General features: G+C 32.1%; 4 protein-coding genes across 5 annotated transcripts; 3 read left to right on the top strand and 1 right to left on the bottom strand.

Annotated features, from left to right (window-relative positions):
- The first annotated feature begins 2,205 nt into the window (after nt 1-2,205).
- Nucleotides 2,206-5,093, top strand: LOC106410592. 2 transcript variants are annotated; one of them, XM_013851131.3, is made up of 5 exons: nt 2,286-2,544; nt 2,819-2,874; nt 2,978-3,039; nt 3,115-3,237; nt 3,328-5,093. In XM_013851131.3, exons 3-5 carry the CDS (start codon nt 3,037-3,039, stop codon nt 4,744-4,746), a joined length of 1,545 nt encoding a protein of 514 aa, XP_013706585.1. In that variant the 5' UTR covers nt 2,286-2,544; nt 2,819-2,874; nt 2,978-3,036; the 3' UTR covers nt 4,747-5,093. The 2 variants fall into 2 exon arrangements, with proteins under 2 accessions (XP_013706584.2, XP_013706585.1); XM_013851130.3 differs by lacking the exon at nt 2,819-2,874 and having other exon boundaries at nt 2,206-2,544.
- A 224-nt stretch (nt 5,094-5,317) lies between these two features.
- On the top strand, nt 5,318-6,590 carry LOC106407047. Its single transcript, XM_013847824.3, has 3 exons — nt 5,318-6,062; nt 6,151-6,232; nt 6,334-6,590. Exons 1-3 carry the CDS (start codon nt 5,949-5,951, stop codon nt 6,507-6,509), a joined length of 372 nt encoding a protein of 123 aa, XP_013703278.1. The 5' UTR covers nt 5,318-5,948; the 3' UTR covers nt 6,510-6,590.
- LOC106408336 (30S ribosomal protein 3-1, chloroplastic-like) lies at nt 6,534-7,717 on the bottom strand. Its single transcript, XM_022705286.2, has 3 exons — nt 7,072-7,717; nt 7,002-7,036; nt 6,534-6,926 (listed from the first exon to the last, which is right to left on the bottom strand). The coding sequence occupies exons 1-3, from the start codon at nt 7,250-7,252 to the stop codon at nt 6,648-6,650; spliced, it is 495 nt and encodes a 164-aa protein (XP_022561007.1). The 5' UTR covers nt 7,253-7,717; the 3' UTR covers nt 6,534-6,647.
- Nucleotides 7,718-11,129: 3,412 nt separating this feature from the next.
- On the top strand, nt 11,130-12,482 carry LOC106406951 (probable carboxylesterase 6). Its single transcript, XM_013847710.3, has one exon. The coding sequence runs from the start codon at nt 11,359-11,361 to the stop codon at nt 12,346-12,348; it is 990 nt and encodes a 329-aa protein (XP_013703164.1). The 5' UTR covers nt 11,130-11,358; the 3' UTR covers nt 12,349-12,482.
- Nucleotides 12,483-17,609: the final 5,127 nt, after the last annotated feature.

The following is a 17,609-nucleotide window of genomic DNA, read 5'->3' as shown; positions in this document are numbered from 1 at the left end:
ATCCCTGACTTTAAAATATATTCATTTAGATGAAGTTATATAACTTGTGCAGTTATATAAAAATTAGTTATTTTAGTTGGACATAACTTTTTATCAATTGGTTATATTTATGTTTTAATATAATAGATAATAATCGAGTATAATTGCAATTTTGTTTAATAATCAATATTATTAGTCTTCTTCTATTAAAATTAAATTAGCCATAAACCTAGATGTGGTTAAGAAAGCATTATAAATTTATATGGCTCCTTGCAATCAGACCAAATGGAACAAATCAGTTGATTTTAAAAACAAAATCGAAGCCCATGGCCCAATTTTAAAATCATAAACCGACAAAAACTCCTTCTTCGTGTTGGAAGAAAACGTAACTGTTTATTATACAAAGAGAACGTGTTATTGATTTAATTAAAGTAGATACAGTTATAAAAAAAAAATCAATTGGACATAACTTGTTATCAATGGGTCACACTGCTGTTTTAATAGAATACTAGACCTTGACCCGCCCGGTCGGGCGGATATTTATTTTATGTTTTAGATTTTTGTTTATATTAAATTATGTATTAGTAATATTTAAACATAAATTTAGATTGAAAATTAATCTTTGTAGTTATAATTAAAATTAAAAATTAATAAAATATTCTGATATAAATTTAAATTTCCTAACTAAAATAATATAGGGATGAGTCATAATTTTTTCCTATTCCAAAATCTTAGCATCCGTTAAAAACAAAAATAATAAATTTATAAATACATAAAATATATAAACATATTTAGAATTAATTTCTATTAAAATAAATTTGTTAAAGAAAAATAATCTTGCGTTGTTGTTGTTTATTTCTATAGCTTGTAATGAATTGCTCTTATTTATAGATGGGCCAAAAAAATTGATTATTAGGATGTCTATCAAGTATACCTAAATTTTTTGAACTAAAGGATAAATCTTGGAATAAGTTGAGAGTTAGGAAAGATAATAAGTTAGATATTACGTGATTTTGGAATATCGATCTTAAAGTTAGTATATGTGTGGTTTTTGGTGTGATATTGAGTAATAGCGTGATCTTAGGTTGACGAAAACGGTTTATTTTCAAAATCTACGTATATTTTTAGCAGATACTCTGAATATACCATATTCGAAGGACATTTATAAATTTAATACCAAAATTACTTGGTATGGCCGATTCAGTTTCTTTTATCCAATCCCGGTTTAGTTTAATAATTGGAAATTTTAAATTGTATAGTGTATACCATTCGAAGGTCGAGAGATAAAATTGAAGTGGTCATTCTGTAGGGAAGAAGAAACAGACCAATACAAATTCAGGTTCGATGCACGGTGCAACACAATGTTTTTAGAATCTTACTACAATTAAATAATATGTTTATCATGGATTGAATCGGTTTTAAAACTATGTCCTTAGAGTATGAATTAAATTAAATTGGAAGTATTAATAATGGAGTGTGCCGGTTTTAAACGTAATACACATATGAAATACAAAATGGTAAATATATCACATAATACAGCCGGTTTAGTTACAAGTTATTTTAGGATAAGGGACGTCAATTTGTTTACGGTGATTTTGGAAAATTTTAAAAGGATAGATTTTTACTGCCAGTGGCAGTCAAATGTAATTATTTGGCAAAAGTTAGGCGTAAATACTATTTGACTTCAATTTTAATAGTTTAGATAGATGCTTTTTTCTTATGTATTCCTAACGTTCATATATGATTGTTATCCGTGAGACCCTAAAAATTGAATATCGCATTTTTATTCTTAAAAGTCTTATCGTTTTTATTCTTCGAAACTCTATCAAAATAAAAATAACAAAGTTATAAATAAAAATAAATGCAAACAGAAATATTGAAATTATCTTTTAAAAATAATTTATAAAGACGTGTACACAGCTGTCAACTAGAAAGAGTGAGTCTCCTTCCTCCTTTTTTTAAAAAAAAATACAAGAATCCGAAAATCACGCGCTTCAACGCACACAACTTGTCTTTTGTCCTTTACAGTTATAAAAAAATCGAAGGGGGGGGGGGGGGGGGGGGGGGGGGGGGGGGGGGGGGGGGGCCCTCACAGATGAAAGAGAAAGCCCGTAAGAAATCCCCTCTCAAGGGCACACTCGTAATTCAACTCTAACCTCAGAGGGTACTAACGTAATTAACAATCTACGCTCAACGTGGAGCTAATCACTACCCTTAAACTTATCCCCAAATCGAAAACCCTAGCTTTTTTTTTTATAATCAATTCAAATTCCGCCCTTCTTCTTCTTCATCTTGTCTGTGTGGGAGATATCATGGCGTGGTCGTCTGAAACGCCGTCGTATTGCGGGTGGAACGAGCTGAATGTGAAGAACGCGAAAGGGAAGACGGAGGTTCATTATTACCTAGAGAGGAGAGACGGGTGTGCGGATCTGGCTGTTGTTGGGAGGCTGAGGAGAGCTTCTAAACGCATGTCCTTTAGATACGCGTTGAAAAGGAACCGCTCTGTTTTGAAGAAGCTTAGCTCTTTGGAAGACGTCAAGGGTTGGCTCGATACCATTGTTTCCGGTGATTTTCTTTAATCCATTTCGTGTTTTTTTATGTGCCCTTTTGTTGTTGTTTTATTGGGTTTCTCCTGAAACGAGATAAAGTTCGGATCTTGAGTTTTTTTTTTCTGTTTCATGTTCTGTCGGATATGTGATAGAAGTCTTGTCGTGCTCTTATAATTGTCTGCTAGGAGTTTATATTCAAAGTCTTGTATAGGTACTTATTTGTTTTATGTTAGTGTTAATATTGTTCTTTGTGTTAGAGATCTTACCTTCTCTCGTTGCGTCTTTTGCAGCTAACTCTATTAATTACTTAAATTTGGTGCAGACAGATCAGCTCTCCCACCTTTTGGTACTGAGCATGTCTGCACAAATTGATTTTCAGTTTTGTATCTAGAGATAACATTTGTTGAAATATGGCTAATCATTTTTGTGGTTTTCTTTTGATTTCTTAGGTGAAATACCTCATGTAGCAGATGTACCAGCTGCTGGGGTATTCAATATTGCCACTTTTATGGTACTGTGTTTAATTAACTTTCAGTTCTTGTTAGAAAATGAAATATTTATTTGTTTCTGTTTTGTTTCTTTTCAGAATGGTAAGCCTCAGGAGCTTATTCATCCGACCATAAACTTCTCGTGGATGGGTTCTTCCTGGACTTGCAGGAAACGTCGTAAGCATTATCCATCTTTCTCCCGGAATGGTGTCAGAGTCTCGGTGAGTTCTTCATTTTAATGTTTTTTCACTGAAGTTCAGTTGGTGTCATTTTCTATGTAAAACTAATCCTTTTCCACAAACTCATCACAGGTGAATGATTTTGTGTATGTTCTAGCGGAGCAACACAAGAGACTCATTGCATATTTGGAAGACCTTTACGAGGACTCCAAAGGCAACAAGATGGTCGTGGTACGGTGGTTTCACAAAGCTGATGAAGTTGGTATTGTTTTGGCCGACGATGCTAACGACAGAGAGATTTTCTTTTCTCATTGTCTTCAAGACATCAAAATCGAGTGCATAGATGGATTGGCTTCTGTCCTCAGCCCTCAGCATTACGAGGAACTTCTCAAGGTGCCGATGCAATTTCAGCGAGCACCTTTCTTCTGCCAGAAGTTATACGGAGATGATGGCATAGAGCCTTATGACATTACACAGTTACAAGGTTACTGGAGACAAGAAGTGCTTAGATACTTGAATGTTTCCATTCTAAAGTCAGGTGAAGGTGTCCAGCCACTTGGCACTGACCCAGTAGCAGGAGCTTCTCTGGTTGACTTGGAGGCTTCTGATACTTCTATGTGTAAAGGTGCAGAAGATGGTTCGTCCCATCTCATTAAAAAGGGTTCACTTGTTGAAGTTCTTTCCCAAGATAGTGGCATCAGAGGTTGTTGGTTGATTGCATTGGTAGTAAAGAAGCACAAGGATAAGGTTAAGGTCCAGTACCAAGACATTATGGATGCAGATGATGACTCAAAGAAGCTAGAGGAGTGGATTTTGGCGTCTCGGGTTGCTGCTAGTGATCATCTGGGTCTTAGAATCCCAGGACGGAAAGTAGTGCGTCCGAATCTGAGGCCGAGCAATGAAAGCGATGTGTGGGCTGTCGATGTTGGTATGCCTGTGGACGTGCGGTGGTGTGATGGATGGTGGGAAGGCATCGTGGTGGAGAAACTTTCAGAAGAGAAAGTTGAAGTTTACCTACCAGGGGAAGAGAAAATATCTACCTTCCATCGTAGTGATCTCAGACAATCTTTGGAATGGTCGGCAGATGAGTGGGTTCAGATGAAACCAAGATCTGATGTCGTTAGTTCCGTCCTATCCTCGATGATGAAGAATGAGGTCGAGGTGAAACCTGAGGAGAAGCTATGTGAAGTTGGTGTTGATGATTTCGTTATGTCACTAAAGGATGAAGCTAAACTAACCGTATCTCTTCCAGTAGCTACTAAGAAACCAGTTCCAGATCTTCTAAAACACGTCTTGGTTTCTGACTTGAAGTGGACAGCGTCGAACAAGCGGAAAAGAACCAGTTCCTTGGGAGATTCTCTGTTTAGCTCGTCAGTTGTTGGCCCAAGGAAGCGCAATCGCATTGTCAGTTGCTGGCCGCATGATCCTAGCTTAACTGATGGTTTCTCATGTGAAAAATCATTGGGTTGTGAGAACGGCAAGTTCATGGGAGATTCTGTATTTGGCTCTTCGGTTGGGCAGCATTTGGCTGGCCTGTTGATGTCAAGATGATGATCAGCTTGGGGATTGGAGAGTGTCTTGTCTTGTGAGGTACATATTACCTAATGTGCATCTGCTTGATGAAAATTTTGGGTTTTAGATTATTGTGACACAAGATTGCGGTTGGGGAAGTATAGGTTAAGCTCATCATGGCATCGAAATTTGTCTTGTGTACGTATGTGTAACAGTAGACATAGAGCGCTTCAATACAGGCAGCAAGTTTTTGGATGCAGTAGAGAGTAGGTAATAATAGCACATTACCTCACTAGGGTTTTAGACACTAAACAGTGTATTTTTAGAATTGATCTTTCTTTTCATGTAACATATGTATCATCAAATAAAACATCTTTTTTTTAAAACCTTGAGTTCAACTTCAGTGTCCATGTTATATACATACTCTCTTCTTAGCTGTGAATTGTTTTAGAGCTGATTTGAGGCGGCTCATGTGGTAACGTCGTTTATTTGAATTTTGAGGCATTTGTTTTGATTTCTTCGAAGTTGCAGGACACATGATTGGTACGTAAATTACTTCTGTCATTGTCCATGTCCCCTTAATTGTTTTGTCTTCTACAGCATCCAAACGGGACCAATACTCTTTGGTTACAAGTTGTAAATTATAGCTGGTAACAACTGATGCTTTGTGGAAACTGGAACCATTATGAGAACGGTTCATTGATTCAGTTTTGAGATTTTTTACAGTCTGTGCAAGACTGTAAGAGTGCTTATAATAATAAACCCCTTGTTATGATAAAAGGTGAGAGTTTTTATCTTAAACCCCTTTTTAACTTTGTACCTAATATCCCTTTTGTGCTTATCTGTGATTGGGATATACCGAAGTGGGGTAATGAAAGAAAGATAAAGAGCTACTTGAATGTTCTTGGTGGGGTTGCATTTTTGTGAGTGAAGCATCTTTTTCAAACTATGCAGAGGAAAAGTAAAGGAAGAGCCAAAACGTCTTGACTTTCTCACTCTAAAATATGTTACAATTAAGTCAAGGATCCAAAGCATAATTTGTATATGTCTGTCTTGTGTGTTAACATCTCTTGTCTCTCTAAACTTGATTTTCTCCACAGAGTGAAGCAAAAGTAAAGATAGGCTTCTTCTGTCATCCACTTAAGAAGATTTGCTAGCTCATCCTTTTTCCTGATAGCGACAACTTGTAGGATTCTTGATTCCTGTTCTATTTATATTTCCTGGTACAAGGAGACACTGTTATGGCTTCTCTGTCTGAAATCGTTGAGCAAGAGCTTGGAGCATCACCAAGAAGCAAGCTTTCAATAACAAGTGAAAGCAGTCTAGCTTCTGTCGCATCCTTATCCATGCCTCTTGTCCGTAGCTACTCTCTTAAAACACTTATCTCTTAGAATGATTCAACTCGTAGTTTTTGTTTTGAGTTATGATCTTGTCTGTTATTAGATACAGGAGATTGTTTTATCAGCAGACATCAGATGTAGTGACTGCCAAGAGAAGATCGCTGACATAATGTCAAGGATGATCGGTGAGAACTATAGTTTTACTTCTCCAGATGATGAAGACCACTATTAGTTCTTTATCTCACAGCAGATTGTTTCTTGTTTTCTCTGTTTCTTTGGGAAGCAGAAACATATTCAATATTGGTGAGTGTGTTGGAGAAGAAAGTGACGTTGACATGTACATACTCCGGTGACCGGAGAGTCTCCAAGTCATATGGTGAAGCTCTTCTCTGCAAAATCTCCATCTTCAAGCGTAGGATGTTTCATTCTTCCAGGAAAACAACTCAATGTCGCTTAGCTTAGTTTTTTTTTGCTTTTATTATCTTCTTTGCAATAAAAACATTTTCAATATTTTAATGTCTAATGTGATGGATATTGTTTAGATATGATTGTAACAAATAACTCTCAATAGCAAAATATCATAGACAAAGGACAAGAAGATTATTGGGAAGTTAAGTTGCCGCCACTTTGTTGCCAGAGGTTGATGATGTCAGTGGCTTGGTTAAGGAGAATGATCATCTTCTTCTGAGAGATCCATGGCTTAGCTTCAAGAGTGGACTTAAGCTCTTCCCACGCATCTTTTCTTGGCCAGAAGAAGTAAGGACTTAGTGGGATTGTGCCATGTCCAGGGACATGCTGGTCCAATCCTAATCCTATGTTCTTTTCCATCCACACAAACTTGAGAACCACTCTTGCTTTCTCCTCTTGTTGGTTCACTACCTAAAACACAAGAACAACTCAGATATATTTGAAACAGAACACATAAAAGAAGAGTGTGTTGTTGTTGTTGTTTACCTGTTTTGGTTGTGTGTGTTCTGTTTCAAATATATCTGAGTTGTTCTTGTGTTTTAGGTAGTGAACCAACAAGAGCTGCAAGAGCCACAATCTTGAGCTGCAAGAGCCACAATCTTCCGGTTTATTAGAGAGATGGGTTTTGTGGCTTGGTTATGGAACAATGGAGAAGCTTTGATGGAGAGTTTTGGATGTTGAGGGATGAAAGAAGAGCAGAGGGAAGCAGATGAGTGGAGTGCCATTGATGACATCATTTTTTTTCTTGTTTCTTGAGAGATCAATAGAGATTTTATTGGAATGGATAAGGAAGAAGATATGGTTGCACTGGAACTCCAAAGTAGTTGACTATTGATATGACATTATATGGGCTTTGTTGACTTGGCTCAGTATTTTGTTTAAGAGTTAACAAAACTCTGTTAAAGCCCATGAAGATGAAAATGTTTGGACCGATTTTTGGTTGAAAGACAAAAACTTTCTATTTGTCGGAATATATATATTTCAATGCGTCCAATTTTGCTGCGAGCCGTGCACTCTTTTTCAAGAGTATAGGCAGCTTCAACACAAACGCGCCTTGTCCGTAGGGGTGGCATTGGAACATGGAACAACAGGCACGAGTGGCTGCACCTGCCTCTGCGGTTCCTCCATGACTTCAGCCTCCATTGTCCAGGTTCAATTAATTAGATTGGTTTTTTACGACAATTAGATTGGTTTTTCTGTATTAACGATTAGTTATTGTGAAGGAACATAAATCAACTTGAAAAACAATAAGAAATCTCAAGAACAAAAAAGTATTGAGACAAATACTCATTTATGATTTGTATATTATTATGGTAATGAATAAATTACAATCTTATTATCTCAAAACTTGATTTTTTTTTCTTTTAGACCATATACAATGAGGGTGTTGAATAAAAGATTCAACTGTTGAATCACTATTGAAAAATAAAATTTAATGATGTGGATTACTTGATGTTGAAAAGATTCAATATGTTGAACAAGAAGAAATTGGAGTTCAGTGACGACACATGTCACTTTCTAAAGATTTTTGATATTTTCATATCCTCTTAATTATTTAAAACCAATATTCACATTATAAATTAAATACTTTATTTTTATATCTTATACGAAAATTTATCATTTAAAATTTTCTATAAATAGAGACTATGTTTATTTAATTTGGATATAGAAAAATAACTATTAATTAGTAAATTAGAGTGTTGAATTTTATTAAACAAAACCATTGTAAGTTGAATGTGTGTTGAACGATGAGCTGAAAAAAAGATAACGTGAAGCGTTAAAAATGAAGAGTTTGACTGTATTGCACTAATAGAATAAATATTTACTCTAAAATTAAATTTACTCTAGTTTCAGCTACACATTTACCAATCAGGTGATAAATGTTTTACACCATTTCAGTTATTTACTGTATACAAGAGAAAAATACTTATACTTTAAGTTTTACTCTTAACTTTTACAAGAGAAAAACGGGAAAAACATTTATTATGGTTTTCTTTTTCTCTCTCTACATTTATTGTGTAGGTTCCTTATTATTCGCTTCTCAAATTTTTATTATGTTTTATTTTCAGCTCAGTTCCACTTATTTATTTACTCCAGGGCTCATTTATTGTTGCACGGAGATTTGAGACACTTGCATGAATAATAAACTATGTTATTTACTCTCTTCTGTTTTTTAAAGATGGATGTTCTAGAAAAATATTTTGTTTCTAAAAGATATATTTTTCATGTTTTTAAAGTATATTTTATCAACTAATAATAAAAAATTGTGTGTTTCAAAAATATTAATTACATTTCTTTTAATCCTATTGGTTTAAAAATATAAGAAATATAAAGTTACAAAAAACTATGCATTAATAACTAAGTTTTAATATGGTTTCTTGTGAAAATCGTAGAACGTTCATCTTTAAAAAACACAGGGAGTATTTGGTTATTGTGACGTAATTTGTACTCTCTCATAATTGACACTCATATAGTCATATTGTGTGTTGAGTATTGATTGGATTAGTTAATATTCTCTGCGTGTGTGTCCATGTTGTGTAGGTTCCTTATTATTCGCTTGTAAGGAGTCTCTTAAAAAGCAAAAGAAGCCAACATGTGATTTTTTTTTTTTTTCTTTCTAAAATACATAAACACTGACAACAAACCTAACTTCAATTCAAACCAAGTTAGATTGAAGATTCATTTCTCAAATATATGCAGTTTTTTTCTTTGTTAAAGGATTTCAAATATATGAAGTTTAAGGATTATAAAATCTCAATATTCTTATAAAAAAAACACAATGTACATTTTTTTTTAAAACCAACCACAATGTACATTGTAATTTAAATATCCATATTCTTTACTTATGGAAGAACATTTTGAAGTTTGGTAATTGTAAGGCCAGGTACGAAATAGATTGTCATTTCGGTGAAATTTGTATTTGCAAAATTTTATTTTAAAGTATTTGATTCCTACCAATGTAGACTGATAACTGCGTTTCATAATCAACCATTACGGTATGTAACAAATTATAGCTTGAAACTCTGGTGTAATAAATTGTATGTGTGTAGTGTGGGTGTATGTGGAGCACACCAGAAGTAATTATAAAGGTGTTACGTGCCAAGAAATCAAAATTCCCAAACATGGAAATGGGTTTTGTCCCACTTTTGTCAACACTATCAACTTCTTATAATACACTACATTATATATCCCACTTAAGCTCTCCGCCTACTTGCCCATTCTTTTATTGGCTAACACAAACTTCACCAATCAACTTTCCCGACCCATACTTAAATCAACTTTTCGTAATAATTTTAACAAACAACATTATTAACTTGTTTTTATACCATATTTTGCTTATAGTTACATCAAGAAGAAATCTCTCGTTTAGTCATTTTTTTGGGGGACAAATCTCTCGTTTAATCATTATGCCACTAATTTCAGCATAGAGATTTGACACCCAATATATACAAAAAAAAAAAAAAAGCTAGCTGAGCGACTGAAACTATCATAATTATACACACCATGTTGAAATGTTTTCTCACGTACTTAATAAATTATTTTTTAAATGAAAAGATTGGTGCATGAACAATGAAGAACAAGAGTGGACAATGTATCTTTTTCTAAGTGCATTTTGACAAAACCATTCAACCAATCCCATACTTCTTCTGACTCTTTGCCGTTGAAAGATGGAAGACTATTCCCCACTCCCCACCACCACAGTATTTGATGTCCACGTACCACCTTTTCATATTTCCAATTATTATTATATAGAAACTACAACACATTTGTTAAACGGAATTAAAAAACATATCACTATAGTCCATCGACTAGCCTACAAAGAAATAGTCACGTTGAAGTTGAACATTGCCCTCCCTCACCCATTGGATAAGAACAACCCTTTTAAGGTTCCGAATAGTGAAAACGGTGCGGGACAAGCGGTTCAACTGCAGTGCGGTTTTAACAGTTATAAAAACATATAGATATATGATATATGTAAAGATTTTTGTTACTATTGACTGCGGTGCGGGGCAGAGCGGTTATAAACATTCGAAACCTAAGTCTATTCACACGTTTCTATTATATCAGCAGTGACGATTCTGAATTTAGTTTAAAATGAAAAAACCAGAGATAATTCATTTTTATATAGGTACGACTAATTCTCGCTGAAGACCAATTCCTCCAATTGGCAAGTTATTGTATTTTTGGTTGTTTAACGGTCAGATTATCATATTCAAAAAAACCACGTGGTATATCTGCTCCTAGACATTAACTTCAGTATCTACAAAGAGATAGGTAATCATAAATGATAAAGAGAGTAGCCAACAAAATTTAGTTTTGTTAATTCTGGAAGTGTTTTAAATCTAGTAAAAATGAAAATTATTTTTAGAGTAAAGATGTTTTCATAAAAGTAAAAGAAAATCAAAATTTGAGGCTATTATAAATACAGATCTAAGAGATTGTAAATTCATTAATTCATATGATTAATAGATATAGATAAACCCAAAATGGGTATTCGCTTCAATTCATTTTGTTCTTAAGTTTTTTTTTTTTTGGTTTCTTCGAGTTGATTCGCATAATCGCATGAATGAAAAGTTGAGAATGGAAAAAGTTAACAATAAATAACTAGCAAAGGAAACCAATTATTGTTATTATTTTAATGGAAAAAGTAAAGTGGAAATATTTCCAACCTCACCCGTCTCCATCACCCTCCATTATATATATCCTCCTCCTATGTAAGAAACCTCCCAAACACATCAATCTCCAATTTTTTTTAATAAAAGATCCATATCTCTCTTACAACCATCTATTAAAATCTCTCTTTGTGTCATAAATCAGCAGAAAACACCTAAAATCAGAGAAAATGGGAGCAACCACATTGACCCATGTGATGACCATTGACCCTTATAACACAAACATTCATGGACCGGTCGTAGACGAAGTGGAAGGCCTAATTAAAGTTTACAAAGACGGCCACGTGGAACGATCTCAACTCGTGCCGTGTGTGGGTCCCTCACTACCCCTGGAGCTCGGTGTAGCTTGCTCCGATATTTACATAGACAAGTTGACCAACGTATGGGCACGTCTCTATGTCCCGGTAGATACCAACTCTAAGCTTCCTTTGCTAGTCTACTTCCACGGTGGAGGTTTCTGCGTCGGCTCGGCTTCTTGGTCGTGTTACCACGAGTTCTTGGCCAGATTGTCCGCTAGCTCGCGTTGCATGGTCATGTCTGTAAATTACCGTTTAGCCCCCGAGAACCCTCTCCCGGCAGCTTACGAAGATGGCGTCAATGTTATTTACTGGCTCAAAAAAAGAAGAAGCAATAGCTTGTGGGCCAAACTATGTGACTTGAGCAGAATATTCTTGGTCGGAGACAGCGCCGGAGGCAACATCGCTCACCATGTCGCCGCAAGATTAGCAACAGAAGCGGATGATCTAAAGCCATTGAGGATAGTAGGAACCATCCTGATTCAGCCTTTCTTCGGCGGGGAGGCGCGTACGGAGAGTGAGAGGGGCGTGGAGAACAATACTAAGAGCTCCATACTTACACTGGCGGCGTCCGACGCGTGGTGGAGGCTGGCTTTGCCACGTGGCGAAAACAGGGAGCATCCGTATTGTAAACCGGCGAAGAAGATGGTGGTGAGGACGCTGGTGTGCGTGGCGGAGATGGATGTGCTGATGGATAGAGAGATGGAGATGTGCGATGGTAATGAGGAAGTGATCAAGCGCGTGGTGTATAAAGGCGTTGGTCACGCGTTTCACATTCTGGGTAAGTCTCAGCTTGCTCAGACCACAACTGATGAGATGTTGTGCCACATCGACTCTTTCATTCACCACTATGATCCCCTTTAAATTAGTTGTGTTTGTATAACCCTTTTTCTTTCTTTTCAATGCTGGCTTTTATATGTTAGTATCATAAATACTATAATGTTCAAAGCAGGTGTATGTTTTAGGATTAATATATATGAGTTTCGGTTTTCCGATTATTAAGAGACTAGATTAAGATCCACGCCTTGCGCAGAATAAACATTATATATATAAATTATTTTATGTATTATATGTTCTTACATATTATGAAATAATAAATATATATTGAATAATTAAAAGTCAGTAACTATTACATATATAATTAAATTGGTGCAAACGTATAAATTAATTTTTATTAATCCAATTTTTTTTTAAAAATTGATAGGATATGTAATTAAATTTAAATGATATTAACATACATAGTATATTTTTAATATCAATGTCTATTAAATGATGATTTCTACTCATATGTTTTTTTGATCATATGTATCTTTAATAGCAAAAATTTTAAATTAGTGATAACAAAATTTTCATTGTGGGATTAATAATTTTAGTAATTTATAATTTAAAAAAAATTATCAATGTTAGTTCAAAACTTTTATAAAAAAAAATTATTCAAAGTAAATTTTGAAACTAAAATATTTATTTATTCAATATGGTTTATAGTTTAATTTAGAATGATATATATACATATATATAAATATTAAATCTTAATGATTAATTAAATTAGACTTTTACTTATATGACTTTTACTTATATAATTTTGTAATCATTTGTATTTTGTATAAAAAAAATTTAAATCATGGATCGCAAAATTTGAATGTGAGACTTATAACAGTTTTAGTAATTTATAGTAATTTTTTTAAATTCAAAATATAACATATACAGAAAAATCTAAATTTTTATAATACGGTTATTGTGATTTTTTTTAATTTTTTTAATAGTTTAAAATTAAACAAATTTGATAGAAGGTACTCTATTTTTTATCGGATCTTTATTATTCAAAATCATTAATTGTCATATATACTTTAGCCATATTAGACAATTCCGTAATCTTTATTTTAAAAAAATAACAAATGACATTAATAATGAAGTTATGGTTAGTTTAATAAAAAGCTTATTATATAATTAGATGGACTAACTTATTTTTTTAATAATTCTAAAAATCATCGTAGTGATAACATGTAGTTACAAAAAGAAGTTGTAATGTTTTTCAAATAATATACAGGGGATTAGTTTAACACTTTAACTAGAGCTTCAAACGTGGTTTACAATTAAAAATATTATCTAAATTCGGTTCAGTGTTTAATAGCCCAACGTGTGTCGTTGGATAAATGAATTTGGACAAAAGAATTTTTATTGTGAGTTAAGGAAAGAGGGAATATTAATTGACGTCATGCCAAATTTCAAAACCAAAGTTGTAAAAGCATCTTTGAGTTCTCAGTTCTCACCATAATATGACTTATTTTTGGGTTATTTTATTATTTTATATTCGATCTCTTTTAAAAAAAAAAATATTGTCAAGTTATATTAAATTTTAAAAATAAAAAGTAAAAAAAAATAAAAAATAGTAGCAATTACAATTTTTTTTTAACGCCATCAACAAAACACTAAATTCTAAATCTTAAACCCTTAACCATTGGATAAATCCTAAACTCTTGGATCAATCCTAAACGCTTAGATCAATCATAAACTTTAAATCAAAAACACTAAATACCAAAACACTCAAGGATTTAGGGTTTAGTGCTTTTAATTTAGATTTTAGGATTTATCCAAAGATTTAGAATTTAACCAATGGTTTAGAGTTTAGGATTTAGGGTTTAGTGTTTTGCTGACGACGTTAAAAATATATTTTTTTAAATTCTTCTTTATGTTACTATTATTATTATTATTTTAATTTTAAAAATATAATATAACTTGACAATATTTTGTTTTCTTTTTTAAAAAATATCGCAAGCAATCCTTTTGCGACACAAACTGACGGTACACTTTCCGGCTCGCAACAATTCAAACGGGCAGGGGCTCTTTATTTGTTTGCAGTTAATCAAATTCTAATGGTTGGTGGAACCTATAAATTCATCGGGGATGAATACAAGAATAACTACTGTAATATCTCATAATATCTCATAAGTTAAGGACACTCTTAGAAACCTTGTAGCGTAATTGGGTCATGTCGGACTGGGCTTCACCAGGGCCGATGTAGTTGTTATTTTCCCTTTTAATTAAAAGTTTCGTGACAAAAAAAAATAATCAAGTGAACATAAGAATAATTAAGTGAACATATTTAAAATATCTCACTTCTAATATTTTTGATAGTATTCAATAAAATAATATATATTTCTTAATTTTAAGATAGTATGGTGAAACTTCCCCAAAATACTAATAACTAAAAGTCTAAAATAATGTCTTTAAAATTTGAAGACAATTGTTTAGTGGGGGACAAATTTGAACAAAGCCTTAGTTCGTGGTTGGTTTTGATAGGCAACCTCATTTTTTCTTCTTCTCCTTTTCCTGCTGTTTTTGTTCATACAATCACAATTATGATTACCTATGACTTTTGGAAAACATGCATAATCAATTTCTAAGACATAAATATTGACCATTTCAGTTTTTGCCAGTTTCTTCTATAAAATTATTCAAAGTTGAAAATAGGCGGGGTGTTAAATGCTGTAATTTATACAAGCGAAATATTTATATCTTTAAGTACCAAATGAGGAAATTATCCGGCAAATCTATATTATTTAAAAAAAATACACTTATAAATTAACCCTTTAAAGTCCAATTTATTTACGCCTCAATGCCATTGAAGTAATAACTAATTTTATCTTTAAACTTTAACCGTCTTTTCCTAATTTATATACAATTACCTAAACTAAATTCACAACAAATTCATAATAAATCTTAAATTTAATTAATACACCACAATTCAAAATTCATATATTTAGGATCTTCGAAATTGGCAAGTCTTAAATTATAAAAATACATGCCTTAATAAATTTAAACAGATTTATAATCAATACTTTTCCAATTTACTTTGTTTTAACTTTTCTTAAAAATAAACTAGAGCTTGATCCGCGCGTCCGCGCGAGTGTTTATTTTTTTTCTTATAAATACATTTTTATTTGTATTAGTTATAATATATATTTTAAAATTTATCCGTTCAAATAATTGTTTAATATGACATTTCTAAACACAATAATATTATTGTTTATATTGAGTAATTTTATTTTATCATGTAAACCATCAACTGTATGATCAATGTTTTTAGAATATGATCTGTACATCCGAACAAATGTATTTTTATTTTTTATGGATCAAAATTTTATGATAATATGTAATAATTTTTTTTGTATATACTATATATGGATTAAAATTTTATGAAAATGTATAGTAAAATTGTTGTATATACTATATATTATGTGTATCTGAAATTAGTAAAATAATTACCGTATAGTGTATGTATTTAATTATGAAATTTATATATGAAATTAATTATTTTCAAACACACATATATAAAATAAATATGAAAAGACAAAGAATACAAAAATCTAGGTTTATTAATTATTGTTGCCATAAATTTTTAGTTAGAATTTGATTTTGGAAATAAATTAATTAAAGAAGAAAAGACAAAGAATCACAAAAGGTAAGTTAATTAATAACTTCAATGGCATGCCATTGTAAATAAGTTGAAAAATTAAGTGGTATTTTATTTTTGTACTTTTCTTTTAATAGTATAGATTTTATGAGTAATAAATATAGAAATACGAATTATTATAAACTATTATAAAATATATTTTGATGCTATAGTAAAATAATGGAAATATGATAAATATATATGTATATATATTTAACAACCATAATTACATTATTACACCAAGTAATACCAATGGTTAAATAAATTAATATGAACTTTTTAAACTAGATTTAAAATAATTAAGTAAATGTATAGAAAAACTAAAAAAAAATCATTTCATTTACAATATAATTTTGTCAAAGTTTATACAAATTAAATTTCACTCAAAATCAAATACAATAAATTTATATGATTAAAATATGGTGATGCAATTGAATGTTAAAAACAAAATATAATTTCTCAATGTAATAAATAGAATTATTATGTTTAAAATGTTATATTTAACAATTATATAATATGCGTCAAAACTTAAATAATATAATTTATACAAAACAAAATTTTATTTATAAAAATGAAACTAAATACCCGTGCAGTCGCACAGATCAGACTCTAGTTTAGTTTAACATGTCAAGTTCTTCGATAAAACCGTAGTGAGTTATTTAATCTTTATTGTTTTTATGAGACAATTGAAAGAAATAAAATCTAAAATATGGTTTTAATGAAAACAATTTCTTTTAAAATTTAAATTAAGGAAACGTTTTACAAATTTACAAGATTTTATATGGTATTATACAAATCTTAAAAATGTAGCGTCTTTCTAGTCAACTTATAGATTGCAGATAATAATGTGGATAAATTTATCTAACCTATTTTTCATGATAACGAAAACTAGTTCATATTACACTACAGTATTTCTATATTTAGATAAATTGTTATTTGAAAGCTTTTTTTTTCTTTTAGAAGAAGAACATAAAATCGCTATTTTTATTGATTAGATAAAAAACGTTACTCCCTTTTGATATTATCTTCTTATAAGTTTCCCACCAACAGAACTTTCGTTTATCTCCTTTTGTTGAAGCGTTTTGATGCCTATGTCTAGCTCCAAATGCAAAAGAAGTATACATTTAAATAATTTCCCCCCGTATTTTCTAATTTTTCTCACCGGAAAAAACAAAATTTTAGTTTTTCAAGTTCTCTACAAAACTTGGTAAAATTTATCCATCTGACGAACAACATTAGAGAAAATCAAACGAAAGTGATAAATTATTATTTGTTAGTACAATTGATTTGAGAATTATTATATATTATTAATTACTGAAATTTATTGCAAAATGTACGGGGATGGGCCGGTGTTCAAGGCAGAAGGAGCGTCGTTCCGGGATCAACCGTACGGTAGAGAACTTCCTCAGGGCCTATGGACCACCGGTCTCTGTGATTGTCACCAAGATGGTCACATTTGTACGTTCCCTTCTTAATCATATTCTCTTCTGTTAAAAAAAAACCTAATCTCTTCATTCTCTGAATAATCTTTAATCTTTCTTGTCCCAAAAATGGATTCTTGAAAAGGTGTTCAGACAGCTATAATGCCATGCATCTCCTTCGCTCAGAACACCGAGATCGTAAACAGAGGAACCATACGTAAGAAAGACGTATAACGTATTAATCTCATTTT

This window comes from Brassica napus, chromosome C6 (genome assembly GCF_020379485.1).
Source record: "Brassica napus cultivar Da-Ae chromosome C6, Da-Ae, whole genome shotgun sequence".
Classification (NCBI taxonomy): Eukaryota; Viridiplantae; Streptophyta; class Magnoliopsida; order Brassicales; family Brassicaceae; genus Brassica; species Brassica napus.
This window is presented reverse-complemented; position numbering and strand designations above follow the sequence as displayed.

Excerpts from the sequence above, each read along its gene's own strand:
- LOC106406951 (XM_013847710.3), top strand. The coding sequence starts at position 11,359 with ATGGGAGCAACCACATTGACCCATGTGATGACCATTGACCCTTATAAC.
- LOC106408336 (XM_022705286.2), bottom strand. The coding sequence starts at position 7,252 with ATGATGTCATCAATGGCACTCCACTCATCTGCTTCCCTCTGCTCTTCT. Across the intron at positions 7,037-7,071 it reads TTGTGGCTCTTGCAGCTCTT|ATATATTTGAAACAGAACAC; the intron begins GTTGGTTCACTA and ends AGAACAACTCAG. Across the intron at positions 6,927-7,001 it reads AACACACACAACCAAAACAG|GTAGTGAACCAACAAGAGGA; the intron begins GTAAACAACAAC and ends CTTGTGTTTTAG.
- LOC106410592 (XM_013851130.3), top strand. The coding sequence starts at position 2,292 with ATGGCGTGGTCGTCTGAAACGCCGTCGTATTGCGGGTGGAACGAGCTG. Across the intron at positions 2,545-2,977 it reads GCTCGATACCATTGTTTCCG|GTGAAATACCTCATGTAGCA; the intron begins GTGATTTTCTTT and ends TTGATTTCTTAG. Across the intron at positions 3,238-3,327 it reads GGAATGGTGTCAGAGTCTCG|GTGAATGATTTTGTGTATGT; the intron begins GTGAGTTCTTCA and ends AACTCATCACAG.
- LOC106407047 (XM_013847824.3), top strand. The coding sequence starts at position 5,949 with ATGGCTTCTCTGTCTGAAATCGTTGAGCAAGAGCTTGGAGCATCACCA. Across the intron at positions 6,063-6,150 it reads CATCCTTATCCATGCCTCTT|ATACAGGAGATTGTTTTATC; the intron begins GTCCGTAGCTAC and ends GTCTGTTATTAG. Across the intron at positions 6,233-6,333 it reads CATAATGTCAAGGATGATCG|AAACATATTCAATATTGGTG; the intron begins GTGAGAACTATA and ends TTTGGGAAGCAG.